Source organism: Protomyctophum bolini (genome assembly GCF_963924005.1).
Source record: "Protomyctophum bolini genome assembly, chromosome: 5".
Taxonomy (NCBI): domain Eukaryota; kingdom Metazoa; phylum Chordata; class Actinopteri; order Myctophiformes; family Myctophidae; genus Protomyctophum; species Protomyctophum bolini.
In genome coordinates, this window is record NC_137866.1 from 25,525,172 (window position 1) to 25,540,595 (window position 15,424).

Below are 15,424 nucleotides of genomic sequence, written 5' to 3' on the forward strand. Positions count from 1 at the left end.
TTTTTCGGGGGTTCCTGTATTTAATCTTTTTGCTAAAAAATTATCGGTCATCTGGAAGGTATCAAATGTCCAAATTAATATATCGGATCGGCTCAGAATTGAAAAGAAAAAAAAAACTATCAGTGCACCTAAATAAAACACTTTTGAAAGTCCTGTTTCAGTGTGTGCTGTGTAGTGTATTCGCAACTCATGTTATTGATACAGGCCATAATTCATACTGCAAGTGTAACATCTAGCCTATACACTTCTGTATAAAGCTATTGGATAGCGTAGATTGTTTTTAACGGCAGTCTCTGCTTTTGAAGAAGCTGAGAATGAGGAGAAGAGGCTTCTCAAGCCTCTCTGAGCGAGGATCAGCGTTCACTTCAGACAGTTTCATGTCAACTCGCCAGAAGAACAGAAGTGTTGACTGACTGTCTGTTTGCCATTGGATATTGGATAATGGATACTCCGACCGACCGTCTCATCTGGCTTTGGGATGGAAACTACCCTCTCTAGGAGATTGGGTCCAAAACGCTGTGCTTTGTTGTGGACTTCAAAGGGATGGCTAAGGAAGCCAAGGAAACATTTGATCTGCTCAGATCCCAATAATGTAAACATAACGCAGTGCGTGTGTGTGTGTATCCAACTGTCCATGTGTGTGTGTGTGTGTGTGTGTGTGTGTGTGTGTGTGTGTGTGTGTGTGTGTGTGTGTGTGTGTGTGTGTGTTTGTCTGTGTGTGTGTGTTCCACAAGCTCTGACCAAAATGTGAATCGGGATACCAATATCCAATCAGAATATAGAACTCAGTCAGGAAGTGAAATTGGAAGTGATGATGCAAAGAAATGATCAGACAAAATTGGAACTAGAACACATGAAGCTGATAAATGGGAACTCCCTGTGAATGAACAAACACTACACCAATTATCACTATGAGAATAGAATATAGAGTTTAACCTTTAAACAAAAAACATTTTGTTTCAACCAAAAAATATATAAGTTCCTTTGAGAAGTTTCAAAAGGATTATCTTAAATGTACAGTCCAACACTTATACATGTTCGGATGTGTACGATTGCGCCCGGTCACTGTTACCATACGTAACCATTGTTGGAGATTTGTTGTACACTTTGTATAGGTTTCTTGAGGTATGTCATGGATGTATTATTTGGCTGTTGTGTAATTTGACATGTACGATGTAGCATTGAAGTGTAATTTTGTTTCTGCCTCTTGGCCAGTTCCCACTTGCAAAAGAGTGTGTGTTTTTACTGGTTAAATAAAGGTAAAATAAAAATAATAAAATCACTTACCCCTATACCTTTAAGTTTCCCTTTAAAAAAAGATTTAAAGTATTAAATATATATGCTCAATACTTAAATATAAAGGAGAGGCTGATAACTTCTTCTCCACACTTTCGGTATACAAACACTTTGTTGAAGTTGGGATGACTCATCCAGTAGCCTACTCTGGGGTGTATTTGACACTCAATAGGCAACCTCAAGGAGCAGCACTGGGGGCTTGTTGCCAAGGCAACTTGAATACAAAGTTATGTCGGTTCATCTTTGTCATTGTTTTTTTATATAGTATATTCTTTCTTTAAGTATTGCACCTTCACACTTGAGGGAATGTATAACTCCCAGTGCTGTAAGCTAGGGCAATTGTCACAATCTGTCTTTCTGTCATCTCTCTGACACGGTCTGTATCCTGTCTCTCAGTCATGTTCTGTCTCTCTCTCTCTCTCTCTGTGTCTCGCTCTCCCAACTCTCTCCGGCCACTACCACATTCCACCTACCTCCCATCTACACACCTGTACCCACTCCTTCATCGGCTCTGCAGTTCCTTGTCATACTGTTTAACATACCAAATATTTTGGTCTTTTTGGTACATAAATTTAAAAAAAAACCTCATTCACACACCCATGGCGGAGGAAACCATGAAATTCCCAGTTGTCTGAAATGAAACAGTCTGGGTCTGGCTGGAAGCACCACCCCAAAAACAAACGGCATGGTTTGAGCTATGGGGGCTCTGGACGAATCTGCGGGCGGACATGCCACCACCACATGAGAAACATCTACATCTACCAGTGGGAGCTTTATTCACTATCATATAAACTGTACAGAGTGTACGGCTGTGTTCAAAACTTACCACTAAAGCCTAATTCATACTCTGTAGCACAACGGTGTCGCATGCAAACCAAATGAGTGCCTGCGGTGAACAAGTGAACTCAAAACTAGATTATGTACAGTACTTAGTCTTAAATGGAGCATTGTGATTCATTTTTCAATTGACCGATTTTTCACTTGCAGCAGCAAACATACTGTACATACTCCATCGAACACAAACGTGTTTCTGCAGTGGCTTCTGGGAACAGGCTGCTGCCCGTTATACCACAAATAATTTTAATCTGTACTATTTGTTAAGTCAACTGCTCAGGCTAAAGACATTGTGGGACCACCTACAACCCATACACACACACCATCTAAACATGCTCTATACAAGCCATCTACAGTATGTAAGAACACAGGCTTTGGTCTGTTTTATGTTAGGTGTCTACCCTGCTATTCTTCATATTCATTGTGCATGCAGTATGTGCGCACACACGTGCGTGCGTGCTGCAGAAGAAGACGCTAACGCAGTGTTGCACTTACACCAGTGACCATGAACTGCTTTGAGGGGCTAGTGCCGCTAGTGGCACCTGGCCAACAGACTATACCTACTACAGTTTATCTGCAGACAAAACGGGTCTCACACTCCACACTGCGCTCTTCCACCTGGAATTGAACAACACATTGACCGGGTTCATTGACTACATGAAGTTAGTTCAACACCAAGGGACTCAACAATGCATTGTATATCCTGGTCAGACAGAACACAAGTGGTAGGGTTTGGCACCGGCACCTCCTCCACACTGACTCTTAGCACTGTTGTCCCCCATGGATGCCCCCCGAACCTTTATATTCTCTTTGGGACAGCCCATAAACGAAAGAGAGAAAAGATTTGGACACAAGGCATGAGCCAGAGTTATATTAATTATCTACAACGGTCTGTGCTTTCTTGAACAACACAATACCTGGCTGAGCAGCCACAGCAAGCCTTCCTTACCTTTCTTGATTTTGCGATGAAAGTTGATGGCATCCACACAGGCAGTGACAATGTTGGTGTTGCAATGCCGAGCCGCCACAATTCCAGCCACCTCATCCATCATCTTCATTGTCACACCTGTACCAGACAAATTGAGTTTGAGATTCAATAATTATGTTAATATCAGTAACGGTATCAGTGTCACATGGTGAATTGACAAGCTGTTAGTCACCAATAGTTAATTTTCATCTTATGCATGTGCCTGTGGTGGTGGTCAGAGCCATCTAATAGAAGAGTTGCAATGTTGAGGGGGCAGAAAACAGCCCGGCCACGTGGTTCATGTACTTGTGCGAGCCCATAGACTGCAATGCATTCCGTAAACTTCCGGTTGTCCCTAATTGAAGCCTTCAAATAGGGACAAACCAATAGAAGTCTGTGTAGAAGAGCCTCCATTGGACTGGCCCCATGAAGTGAATGGAGTTTGCGTAGTGGTAGGGGGGTGTAGTGCATTTGCACCAGAGTCCTCCAACGGGTCGGATACCCGCGGATACCCCGTGGGTACCTGAGTTTGACGGGTGAGACATTAATATCTTTATAAATTAACGGGTGCGGGCGGGACGCAATGAAACACGGGTGGGTTTTAATCAGTGGACCCGCATTCTGTTTCTGCTGCTGTGTTTCCCTGTGCTACTTCCTTGTTGCATAGCAGTGACATCACGGCTGAATCCTTGCTTCCTTATCGTAGCATTTCACGAGTTTATTTTTGAGTGGTGCAACCACTCCAAGGAACAGCAATGTCCGTGTTAACCTATGTGACTATGTGTGTGTTAATCTATGTGACTATGAGTACCAGTAGGGGCGCTGTTGTGCCAGAAACGGAGAGAGAGAGATAGTGCTGCACTGTTGCCTGCTAATGAGAGGGGGGGGGGGGTTGCACCACTCAGTTCACACTGGTGTGATTTTTTTATCACCATGCTGCAGTCTGTACTGTAGCCTATATTTCCGTTCACGCTGATGAAACACCAAGGGATTATAACATTCAACACAAGATGTAAAGCTAACCCAGGTAATGTTGGCATAATGCGTCACTCTGTCTAAGTGTAAATAAAGTTTAAAATATTAGCCTGATGAGTGACGACCATGTTTGAAACAGCCTTGGATCAAGACGGTCGACTCATCAGGCTAATCTTTTTTTTATCATCCTCTCCTTGTTGATATATTATGCCAATATGCCATTTAGGTCGAAATCTTGATATAACTTTATGTTGTGATAATAAGCAGCAGTAGCCTCAGTCAACTACATCTTCTGTTCCGTGTGCAACGCACTGCCGCCGCCCACCACCACCACCACCACATGCCGTGTTGGATGAAATAAAGTCAATGATAGCTATCACAGTGCCTGTGATATGAACGGGTAACAGGGTGGGTAACGGGTCCGGGTTTCGAAAATTGGACCCGTGCAGGACTCTAATTTGCACTAATAATGTGTGCGTGTGTATCCAACTGTCCATGTGTGTGTGTGTGTGTGTGTGTGTGTGTGTGTGTGTGTGTGTGTGTGTGTGTGTGTGTGCGTGTGTGTGTGTGTGTCTGTGTGTGTGTGTTCCACAAGCTCTGACCAAAATGTGAAATGTGCTGGAGTGATTTTATTGTGGCTGAGAATCAATACATAAGAAGTAAGATCTCAGTATTTTGGTCACAAAGTGAACTGTCAGTTATCCAGTAACTAATGGCATATGAATGTGGCATGCCACAGCCTTTGTAGTAAAGATTAACGGGTGTATCGGAGATAACCTATAATCTAAGACAGAGCCACACCACACTCATTTTGTCCGCAATTCAAAACTGGCCAAGTGGCCATTAAGGTTAAATGTAGTCATTACAGTATGCCGGTGGAATTTTAAATAGTTTTTCTTGGCTTTACTTAGCGGGAAGGGTGATAGAGCTGAGGCACACAGTGGCAGATATATTTACTAAATGGGTTTCATAATGCTCTATCGACCTAGAGCTGAATTATGAATGACTCACAACCATACATAATTTGAGTAACATGTGGCTCTCGTCCAAAATTGGTCCTGCTCTTGAAGAAAGAGAGAAACAAGGACTTGATTGTACCGCATGCCTGTTGTCGTACACTTTATTTAAGTTTGAGTTTTATTTTGTTATGCGTGTGCGTGTGTGTGTATGCGTGCGTGCGTGTGTCAGTCCGTCCATCTGTGTACAGTTAATCGGTGTCAACTGACCACACACACACTCCCTGGAGGCCAGAGCAGAACCTTTGCACCAAATTCTTTACATCGGCCTGTTATAGCTCCACCAGGAGGCCCGATTTTTGCGAAACATTTTCTTTTATTTTCTTTTATATAAGTCCAAACATCACCAAAATTGGTACACCTTATCTGGTGATCAAGAGACATGTCAGATGTTTCATATTTCATCCTTCTTTCAGTTGGTCTTTCTACCACTTTGGTCCCAAGAAAATATACGGTATCTACAAAATTACAGGCTGGATGACTCCTACTGATTTGATTCCATGGCCTTTTCTCTAGCACAACCCTTTGGATAATTTTCAAATGGGTGTAAGGAGGAGCACATTTATACTAAACGTTCTCCCTGGAAGATGAACCCTATATTTGAGTGACCCCTATCCTCTCTAGCGCCACCCTCATGTCAGAATATCGACACACATGCCCTCCCGTTACCATAGGCGGCGATCTGGGGCTAGTGCAAACATAATGCAGGAATAAAACACAGAAGAAGAGCAGTTATGCGGCCGCATGAACCGGAAGTGATAATCGGCCATTTTCGAGCCAGGGTTCACGACCGTGATCTAGCGATAGAACCATTAACTCACTCAGCTTTTGACAACTATTTTAATATCAATTGATTACGGTTCACAACTGTGTCCTGTATACGTTCATAACACTCTGGCTGTGTTGCGCTAAAAAAGAAAACGGAAATGAAAAAATAAATAAAATAAAAACTATTGGAAATTTCAAAAACAAACTTAAACGTATACTAACTCCCATAGTTAAATGAACATTGCAGATTTTATAGTGTGATTTTACAATGTGCTGTGTGACTGAAAGCATGTTGTTTCTCACAGAAATGTGAGACAATTTGTACACGGTGGGTGGCTGAGAAACATCTACGAGTGAAACAAAGGAGTTCTCATCTCATCTCATCTCAGGGAAAGTGTGTGTGTAACTAAGTAAGCATGCATGCATTTGTGTATTTATTCTCACATCGGGATTCCCATTCTATTCCCTTTTCTTGTCACAGCATTTTTCCCACATTTACCTACCTGTATGCGGGTGGATTCTGTAATGCTTTCCAATGGGAACGGAGCAGTTTGTTGCCATTTGCTGATTTCTGCAAAAAAAGGATGTGATCCCAGTTGAAAAGCATTGGCAGAATCTGCCCTCATAGGTCAAATTTGGTTTGGTGTGACCGAACCCTTTTTTCTGAGTGACTCCACTGTACTGGAGTACAGAATTTCCCTGCTCATCTTAGTCAGTATAGAGATTTAGTACTTTCTGAGGCAGTACATGTGTTTTTACCCATCGCCACAACGGCAAGTGAAAATGGATGGAATCTCACCTATAGGAGTGAATTTCCCATGGGTACAAAATGCAGCCGCCTGCCCTGCTTCTATTCAGGGCTGACAATTTTCATGTCTGTGCATGTGGTCACCTTGACACTTTCAGACTTGCTTGTTAAAATGATGAAAACAGAATGTAAAAGAGACTGCATGACTTATATCCACTCTTTATCCACTCCCCGTACTTAAAGTCAAACTAAAAGGACACTTTCATTGCTACTCTTGATAGGAATGCAAACATTACTTCGGATTTTATACAAGTATATTGTGTCACAGAAAACTCGATAAAAGGGTAACAAATACTAATGTGTCGTCTCTTCCTGAGCAATCTCCTATATATTTCTGAAATTAGATTTTATTTTTTTAATAATAATATATAATATTATATATATTATTAGGAAATACAGAAAAAACGAAGGGACCTCCACAAATAGGACCACGAACCAAACATGTCCCTGTTGTCCCATATATAGTGTCTCCCTATAGTGTTATCACTCAGCTCTCCAGACCTAGCCTTGGATAATTGAGCTGGATTGGTGGATTGGTGGAAAGTTCCATGGTTTACCACAGTCCCTGAGAGACTCCCTGAGAGACGTTACGTAGTGTCGCTGTCGAGCAGAAACCTTGTATCTCCATCTTCAACCTTTTATATTTAAGTCAAAGTTAGAGTGTGTCTGTTCATTTCATAAATATTTAACAAATAAAAGGTATTAACGACAGCTTGTGCCCAAATAAAAAGTACATTATTGGATCCACTGGAACATAGGTTGTTGATTGGTGGAGACGATCCAGGTGGGATAACCATGATAGAAAAGCCATCAAAGGTGGTAAATAAGGATAAGTAAATAAGGCTTCTTATATGCACAGACAACAATAAAGGTTTAATCATTTTTATTTTATTTTTAAAGAAAATAATGTCCCATTATTTAAGCTATTCAAGCTTTATTTACACAGGACAGTGAGGAAAGACAGGACAGGCCTAAAGAGTGTGATCAGATTTATGGGGCACGGCCACTAGTAACTTGGAATGAGAATGGTGCTTAGAAAGCTGAAACAACGTACTGTAGTGAGAGCCTGCATAAAGCTGAAACAACGTACTGTAGTGAGAGCCTGCATAAAGCTGAAACAACGTACTGTAGTGAGAGCCTGCATAAAGCTGAAACAACGTACTGTAGTGAGAGCCTGCATAAAGCTGAAACAACGTACTGTAGTGAGAGCCTGCATAAAGCTGAAACAACGTACTGTAGTGAGAGCCTGCATAAAGCTGAAACCACGTACTGTAGTGAGAGCCTGCATAAAGCTGAAACAACGTACTGTAGTGAGAGCCTGCATAAAGCTGAAACCACGTACTGTAGTGAGAGCCTGCATAAAGCTGAAACCACGTACTGTAGTGAGAGCCTGCATAAAGCTGAAACAACGTACTGTAGTGAGAGCCTGCATAAAGCTGAAACAACGTACTGTAGTGAGAGCCTGCATAATCGCTCCCTTTTTGTGGCACTTCAACAGAATAAACAAGTGCAAACTGCATGGATCGCACAAGCTCTGCAATGCAGACAATCGTAACAAATTCAGATTAACATAAAGTGCCTGGCAAAGAATAGTGACAAACATTCTAACTGCAATGTCCCTTAAAGCGTTTTAGTGGGACCTAAAATGGGTTCACATTTGCACTCAGTAACTGGATGTCTATCCAAATCCCATCATGTAGGGCTGTATTGCCCTTGAAGACCTTGGCTAAGAGATGCCTGTCTTGTATTTTTTTAAAAGCACTTGAGAAACCCGCTCAAACGACTGGCTTGCACTTGGGAAAAACTGCTTTCTGCTATAATGCTCCAATCTCATGGAACAATCTACAACTCGCGCTAAAGATGAATGCCCCAATATCCTATGGACAATTTAATAACCTGCCATTAAATCTCCTTACCTCACTATGTAACTGTTTATAACTTTTTATGGTCTTATTGTGTTGTTTCTGTGTTTTATGTCTGTATGTGTTTTAGAACCAAACCGCACCAATGCAACTCCTTGCAACTGCCATTGGGGATAATGGTTACATGCAACTACTCGTAACCGTTTGGTTGCAAGGAGTTCCATGGCAAATCATTGGAGTGGTTAGGGAAAACCTCAATGCTCAATTGGAGAATAATTAAATGGTTCATAATATTCACGACCAACAGCAGAACTGATCATGAACTCCCCTCATCTTTGTTAAGAGTATGACGAAAGAGCAAAAATGGCCTCAAAGTGAATATGGTCAATGATAGACAGCAAATTGAGGACATGCAAAGCCAAGACAGCGGTCGGCCTGGAGTTACACATTCACAGAGTGACATGGTGCACTATGACTCTCCACTCTGCCGCGGGGGGAAGGCAATGAGCAACAGAGAGAAGGAGGGATGGAACCAAACAGTGGCGAGTGCTGGAGAGGTTGCGTGAATAGGAAAGAGAGAGAGAGAGAGAGAGAGAGAGGGAGAGAGAGAGAGAGAGAGAGAGAGAGGGAGAGAGCTGCAAAATGGGGGACAAGGGAGGCAATTAGATTAATATTAGTATTAATTAACCAAAATCCTTGAGCGGAGCCTAGTCTTTCCACGGAGGGGAGGTGGGTGCCTCCATTATTCGATTGTTTGAGATGGTTACACTCCAGATCTTTCTTGCATGAATGATGATTCTCTCCGTGGATGTCGGAACAACAAAGGGAGTCGTTGGGGCTGCACTTCTTGCTTCAGCACTAGTTACAATCACCCAGCCCCTTTCAATTAGCACCAGCACCATGCAGCACCAGCACAGAGAGTCACACACCACATGCACATAGGAAGAAAAGAGAGTGAATCTAAAAGACACACCATGCACACAGGACCAAAGGAGGATTAAATAAATGATGTGCTCTCTTTGTTCTTCTTCTCTCAGACATGACCCCTGTCTCGCTCACATCTATCGTTATAATTCCCAACTCGCTTACAGCTCACTATCTGTCTCTTTTTATCTTTAATAGACCTGCATATTCCTCCTTCTCCACTATCCAGACACTATCCCTCTCTACGTATACAGAATCACAAGTCAATCTAAACGCTTTGCTCAACTATAGCCTGGCCCTGAGGATAATATCCCAGCTTCTGTTGCTAAAACTGGGTAGAGTTTAAAAGTGCATTTCAGAACCAGTCCAAAGTCTTCAGGGAGATCGAGCCTTCGTGTTGGGGCGGGGCCGCAGGGACGTGGTGACAGCTTGCTTGCAGCTGTTCTAGCAGCTACCTTGGCTTTTTAAGTCCCTAGTCCCTAGTCCCCAGGCGGAGATCTGCAGAGATCATCTGGCAAAGAGAGACCAAAACGTCTATTCACCATCTGACATCTCATCGCCCCCCCTTCCTTCCTTCCTTTATTTCCCCTCCCCTTCCCTACCATGCATTTTAATCACAAAACGGTGTAACTAATCAAACGGCTCAAATCGCTCCCTAATGAGCTGTTACTATAGAAACAACTCCTGTTAACAATATTGTACAAATCAGCAAGCACATACAAGCATGTTCATGCATAGTCAGTATATGCATAGTCAGTATATGCATATATATATATATATATATATATATATATTAGTAGGCTAGCACCAGATAGAGAAGCTGAAACATGTTTAGATTAACCAAACAACACGATTGTCCTTGTAAACTTGCACTTATCAACAAATGTCAACATTAAGATATTAACCAGCTCTCATTTAATATTCCATGACAACACAGTGGAAAGCAGTAGTGGTTGAACCATTTGTGAATTTAGTGGATAGCATTTTCAGATGTTCTCGTTGAAAGCTACTAGTGGGTGACCATATTTTCAAACCACACGTTCATTTGTGTATTTGTGTTTGTGTGTCATCTTTTTTTTTAATCCATTCTGTGTATATATACTTGATCTTTGTATCTACTGTATGTTTGCTGTTTCTGGATGGGGGGAGGGGGGCGGGGTACAAGAATGGAACTGTTTTGACTGAATTGCCTGTCTGAATTAATCTGTAAAAAGGAAACATAGATGCACAAAGGCGGGGACAATTATTTTAGCACATAGTGCATCGTGACTGCAGCTTTTAACTAGAAGATTCTATCTATCAAACTTCCCTGTCCAACAGTTAGTTGTTTTTGTTTTGTCATTTTTGGCGCCTGTGGGGGGTGGTGGTGGCAGAGGCTGGTAGGAAGGAAGCTCAAAACAATAACAACAGCAGAATTAGCTGTGTGCCATTGGCAGAGATTTGTCACATTTTCCATGCACAACCCACATACTCTCAGCTGCGCTGCTCATCGCACAAAGCATTACTTACAAATGGGGAACCAATTAATAGGGAAATAAACAGGCTTTCCGAACTTTTTGTGCTATGTGACACAAAAAGTACAGAATCCACTCCAAGTCAACCAAAAGATTTGTGCAAGTGAAATACAACTCAAACATGCACGTATTGCACAATGAATGTACTCACTCCCACACACGCACGCACGCGCACACGCGCATGCACGCACACGCGCACACACACACACACACACACACACACACACACACACACACACACGTCGATCACACAAGCTCTAGTGGACATACACATTCCCATCTCCTGAGATTCCTCTGTGTCTGTCGGTGACATGGTTATATACCGTCTGAGCATAGATCTGAGCTGAGAGGACAGATAACATATAGCGTCACACCGATGAATCTGTTCCTCTGCAGAGCAGAGCAGCTGTATCCATGAAACGACAGCACTGTATCACACAAATATGCTCTCATACAAGCTCATTTAACAGGCATACAGTAGATGCAGGCAACGCTCATACATTTGCATTTTCTCATATCTTCACACATGGTCTCATGCCAGCATGAGGATGCAAAGCATAGACTTACATAATCACTGCAAAGGCATGCATGCATAGGCTACAAGTGCACACACGTGAATGCACAGGCATGTTTACAATATTAGTAAACACACAGACACACGTGACGACCCATATTCACAGTAAGGCAACAAAACCCCATCTTCATTATTGACATAGGAACAAATTCAGAGATATAACACTTTGATACAACTTTGAAAACTACATTCAGTCTCGACTTTTCACATTACTATAAATCTCACAACATTGGCCTAGATAGACTTCCAGACACATTTGAACCTACAGTGCATTATGAACACTATCCAATGTCTATTTAGTCTATTTGCAGTGGTAGCTCAACCTGTGGCAAACAACAGCTGTTTCCATGGGAACAAGTGGAAAAGCTTCCTTAGAACATGACAGAGAAGAGAAGAGAGAGGGGGGGGGGGGGTGTAGAGGGGGAGAGAAGCGAGAGAAAACAAGAGAGACAATGAGGAGAGTTGAGACAAAGACAGAGAGAAAGAGCAGAGGACATCAGAGAGAGAGAGAGAGAGAGAGAGAGAGAGAGAGAGAGAGAGTCTTTATGAAGGAGATGGTGGACTTGGAGACATGGTTTTCTGGTTTATGCTAGCAGCAGTCAGAACACTTCCAGGCCTTTTTAGCTGAAAGTGTTCCCACCTGGAAGTGTCCCCCACCCCCCCTCCCTCCCTCTCAAACAATATTAATATATTTGTATACTGTATGTCAGCAGCCTTCTTAAAGGATTGTGAGCCGTAACTTAATACTATGGCAGGTTTCACAATAACAAAGGTGGTAGCGGTTTTGGTAGAATACTTTTTTGTACTCCATAGTACAAAGGTCAACAGTACAACAGTCCCACATTCTTGGTTTCTTTTTTTATACAGTATATACATGTGCTGTATGATGTGCATAGTGAATGCATGTGTATTGTGCATTTGTGGTGTGTTTGTGTCTGCCTGAATGGTTATGCATGTATGTCTACGACTGGCTACATGTTGTACGCCTCCTTTGGCACAAGTTGGTATAGGGTAGGCCATCTTTCCACAGGAGGGCACGCAGGCTAACATACAATAATCAAATGGACTGTTGTTATGAAGATGTCAGACTGTTTCAACCTTAAGAACAGAGAGAGAGAGAGAGAGAGAGAGAGAGAGAGAGAGAGAGAGAAGCCCACTCGCCCTGACCTGATTAGGTTATGTAAACGAAACAGAAGTAGTGACAGAGAACGTAGAATGCTGCTTAATGAACAAACTGCATTCTAATGGCCCACGCGCATGTTCCCTATTTGATTGTTAATTTGACCTATTTCTCAGCGGGCTAGTCAAATTAAAAAGCATAGCCATTAAATGTATGCCAATTATGTGTCCCACTTTGCTCCCTCTTTCACATTTTGGCTTCCCCTCCCCTCTGCTCCACTATACGTTCATTTCTATATGATTTCTATCTCGTTTCCAGATCAAAACATTTCTATTTTCTTTTTCCTCACTCTCTGGTACCTGTCTGAAGCTCCGTTTACATAGCCAGGCTCGCTTACAATGACAGTTATGGGGTGGCGATGAATCGTGCCAAGTTTACATTATACTGAAGATCTGTCTTCATCTCTTTTTCCATTTCATCTTTAGACTGAACACAAGTGAGCCTGTGAGTAACATGTGGAAAAACTAGAGTTTCCACTGGGTCATTGTTGATAGTGTGCTTCCTTTTATATATTTTGCTACATGTTTGCATTCCTGTTATTGTTCATGTTGATTGTTAAGTGCATATTTTATTATTAATTAGGAAAGCTGCAAGCACCATTTGGACAATGCAGCGGTCATTTACTAAATTACACCCTCCAATAATCCTCTCCTCCAATAAAACTCAACAGGTAAACGTCTCTTTGTCTAATTTTAGTCTTGTATGTCTTTGTGCACCATTCCCATCCACTGTTTATGTGTTTATTCATTAGCTAGTCTTCCTGGGGTCTGTAGGTGTTGTGGAACAGTGTATTTTGCAAATCAAATCGGCCATGCAGAACAGTAATATATGAGTGCCACGAACGTTTTATTAGTACAAGTGTGTTGTGTAAAGACAGATTAGGGCTGCCTGACCTGATGCCTTCCATGCCTTCTGGTCATTCTGTGCTCCTTCTCTACAAACTACACCCATATCCACAACAGAAGAGAATGCGCTCAGCACACATGCACACACTCACACCTCACACAACACATTGCATGGATGCAGAAATGCATCCATGTACACAACACAATACACAGAAACTTTCTTCCACCCTCTCTCCCCACCACAAAATATAGCACACTCACAACATCCGACAGACCTTCAAGAACTGGTAAACGAAATTTTTAATTTTTAACCCATTTCCGTTCACTCCCTTTGTGATACAACCATAGACTGTAAAAAATATGGACAAAGCGTTCCGTGGGTCTAACATGAACTTAAAATTAAGCCTGTCAGTCCTTGCAATGGAAGTCGCCATCTTTCTAGATCCGTTTTGGCCCAGCTCAGGCCAGCTGGCCCATTGGCTGGCCCAGACAACGAGGCGGGACTTCCCCCTTCTTCTTCGTTGGTTTTTATTTTGACTCGAATGGGTGGGGGATCCCGTTCATAGTTTATTAAGGTAATACAGTCTAGGTGAAGTTGGGCCCAAATACATGGACTTCTATGGGGCTATGGGTTTTTCTGGGTCCAGTGACAGCGCCACAACAGGCCATTATATGAACTTTCATTTCCTTAGTGGCTTCACAAAATATCTGTCGGACTGCCCCCCTGGATACAACTAATACAACAGAAAATCGAGTACACGTACAGGTAAGCCACAAAAGTCCTCTTATCGCTCAAGGACGTACTGGTTGTGTTAAAATTCAACCGTGTTCTCTTCACAGTGCCAGCACAGAACACGCTGTGCCCACAGTTTCAAACTGTCTGGGACTTGACTGCCTGTAAAACATAGAGGACCTGGCTCATGTTTCTTAGACCACAAGTTTTCAAAGTTGGGGCTGCCAAGGGGCCATGCTGGTGAATACTACTTGAACCTAGCATCCCTATTCTGGGGGGAACATTCGCTGAAAACAGAAGATCTACAAGTTCACATGTTTTTGGAGAGAGATTTGGTGAAAGTACTAAGTACAGAGCAGACCCATGTCAACTAAGTATTACTTTTCCATCCATCCATCCATCTTCAGCCGCTTATGTGTAGTCGGTTCGCGGGGGCAACAGCTCCACCAGAGACTTCCTTCTCCAGAACAACATTAGTGACTTCCTCCTGGGGGATCCCGAGACGTTCCAAGGCCGGTGAGTCGATGTGTTTCCTCCAACTGCGCCTTGGTCTGCCCCGGGGTCTCCTCCCAGTGGAACGTAACTCGAGGACCTCCCTAGGGAGACGCCTGAGAGGCATCCTAACCAGATGCCTGAACCACCTAAGGTGGCTCATTTCCTGGATACTTTACTAAATATATAGCATAGGTTAATGGATGAATGTGTCATTCACATAACGGTTGTAAGGTGTGGGTTGGATTGGATTCCCAGCTCTATGTCGTCACTTTTCTTTTACTCAGTCATCACAGTGCTAGGTACAGATGCAGCCATGGAATTTTTAGTAGTCTTTGTTAGAGTACTGAATTATCAAAGTCAAAGTTGTACGATTTGTCACACGCTACTGCTGTGAAATCTGCATTTGACCCATCTCTTGGAGCGGTGAGCCGCAGCCCACAGCCGTGCCGCGCTCGGGAATCATTTGATTAGTTGATTTGACCCCCAATCCAACCCTTTGATGCTGAGTGCCAAGCAGGGAGGCATTGGGTCCCATTTTTACAGTCTTTGGTATGACCCAGTTTCAGGACGGACACTCTAACCACAAGGCCACTGTCATTATACAGTATTTAGAATTCAAACTGGATTCAATTT

The 15,424-nt window shown here is 42.6% G+C and overlaps 1 protein-coding gene across 2 annotated transcripts in view; it reads right to left on the minus strand.

Moving 5' to 3' along the window:
• acot7 (acyl-CoA thioesterase 7) overlaps positions 1-15,424 on the minus strand; it is a 45,808-nt gene that overhangs the window by 11,525 nt on the left and 18,859 nt on the right. For both annotated transcript variants that reach the window (XM_080763489.1, XM_080763488.1), the window contains exon 7: positions 3,080-3,196. In XM_080763489.1, the coding sequence (XP_080619615.1) occupies positions 3,080-3,196 (117 nt within the window). The remainder of the gene's footprint in view (positions 1-3,079; positions 3,197-15,424) is intronic.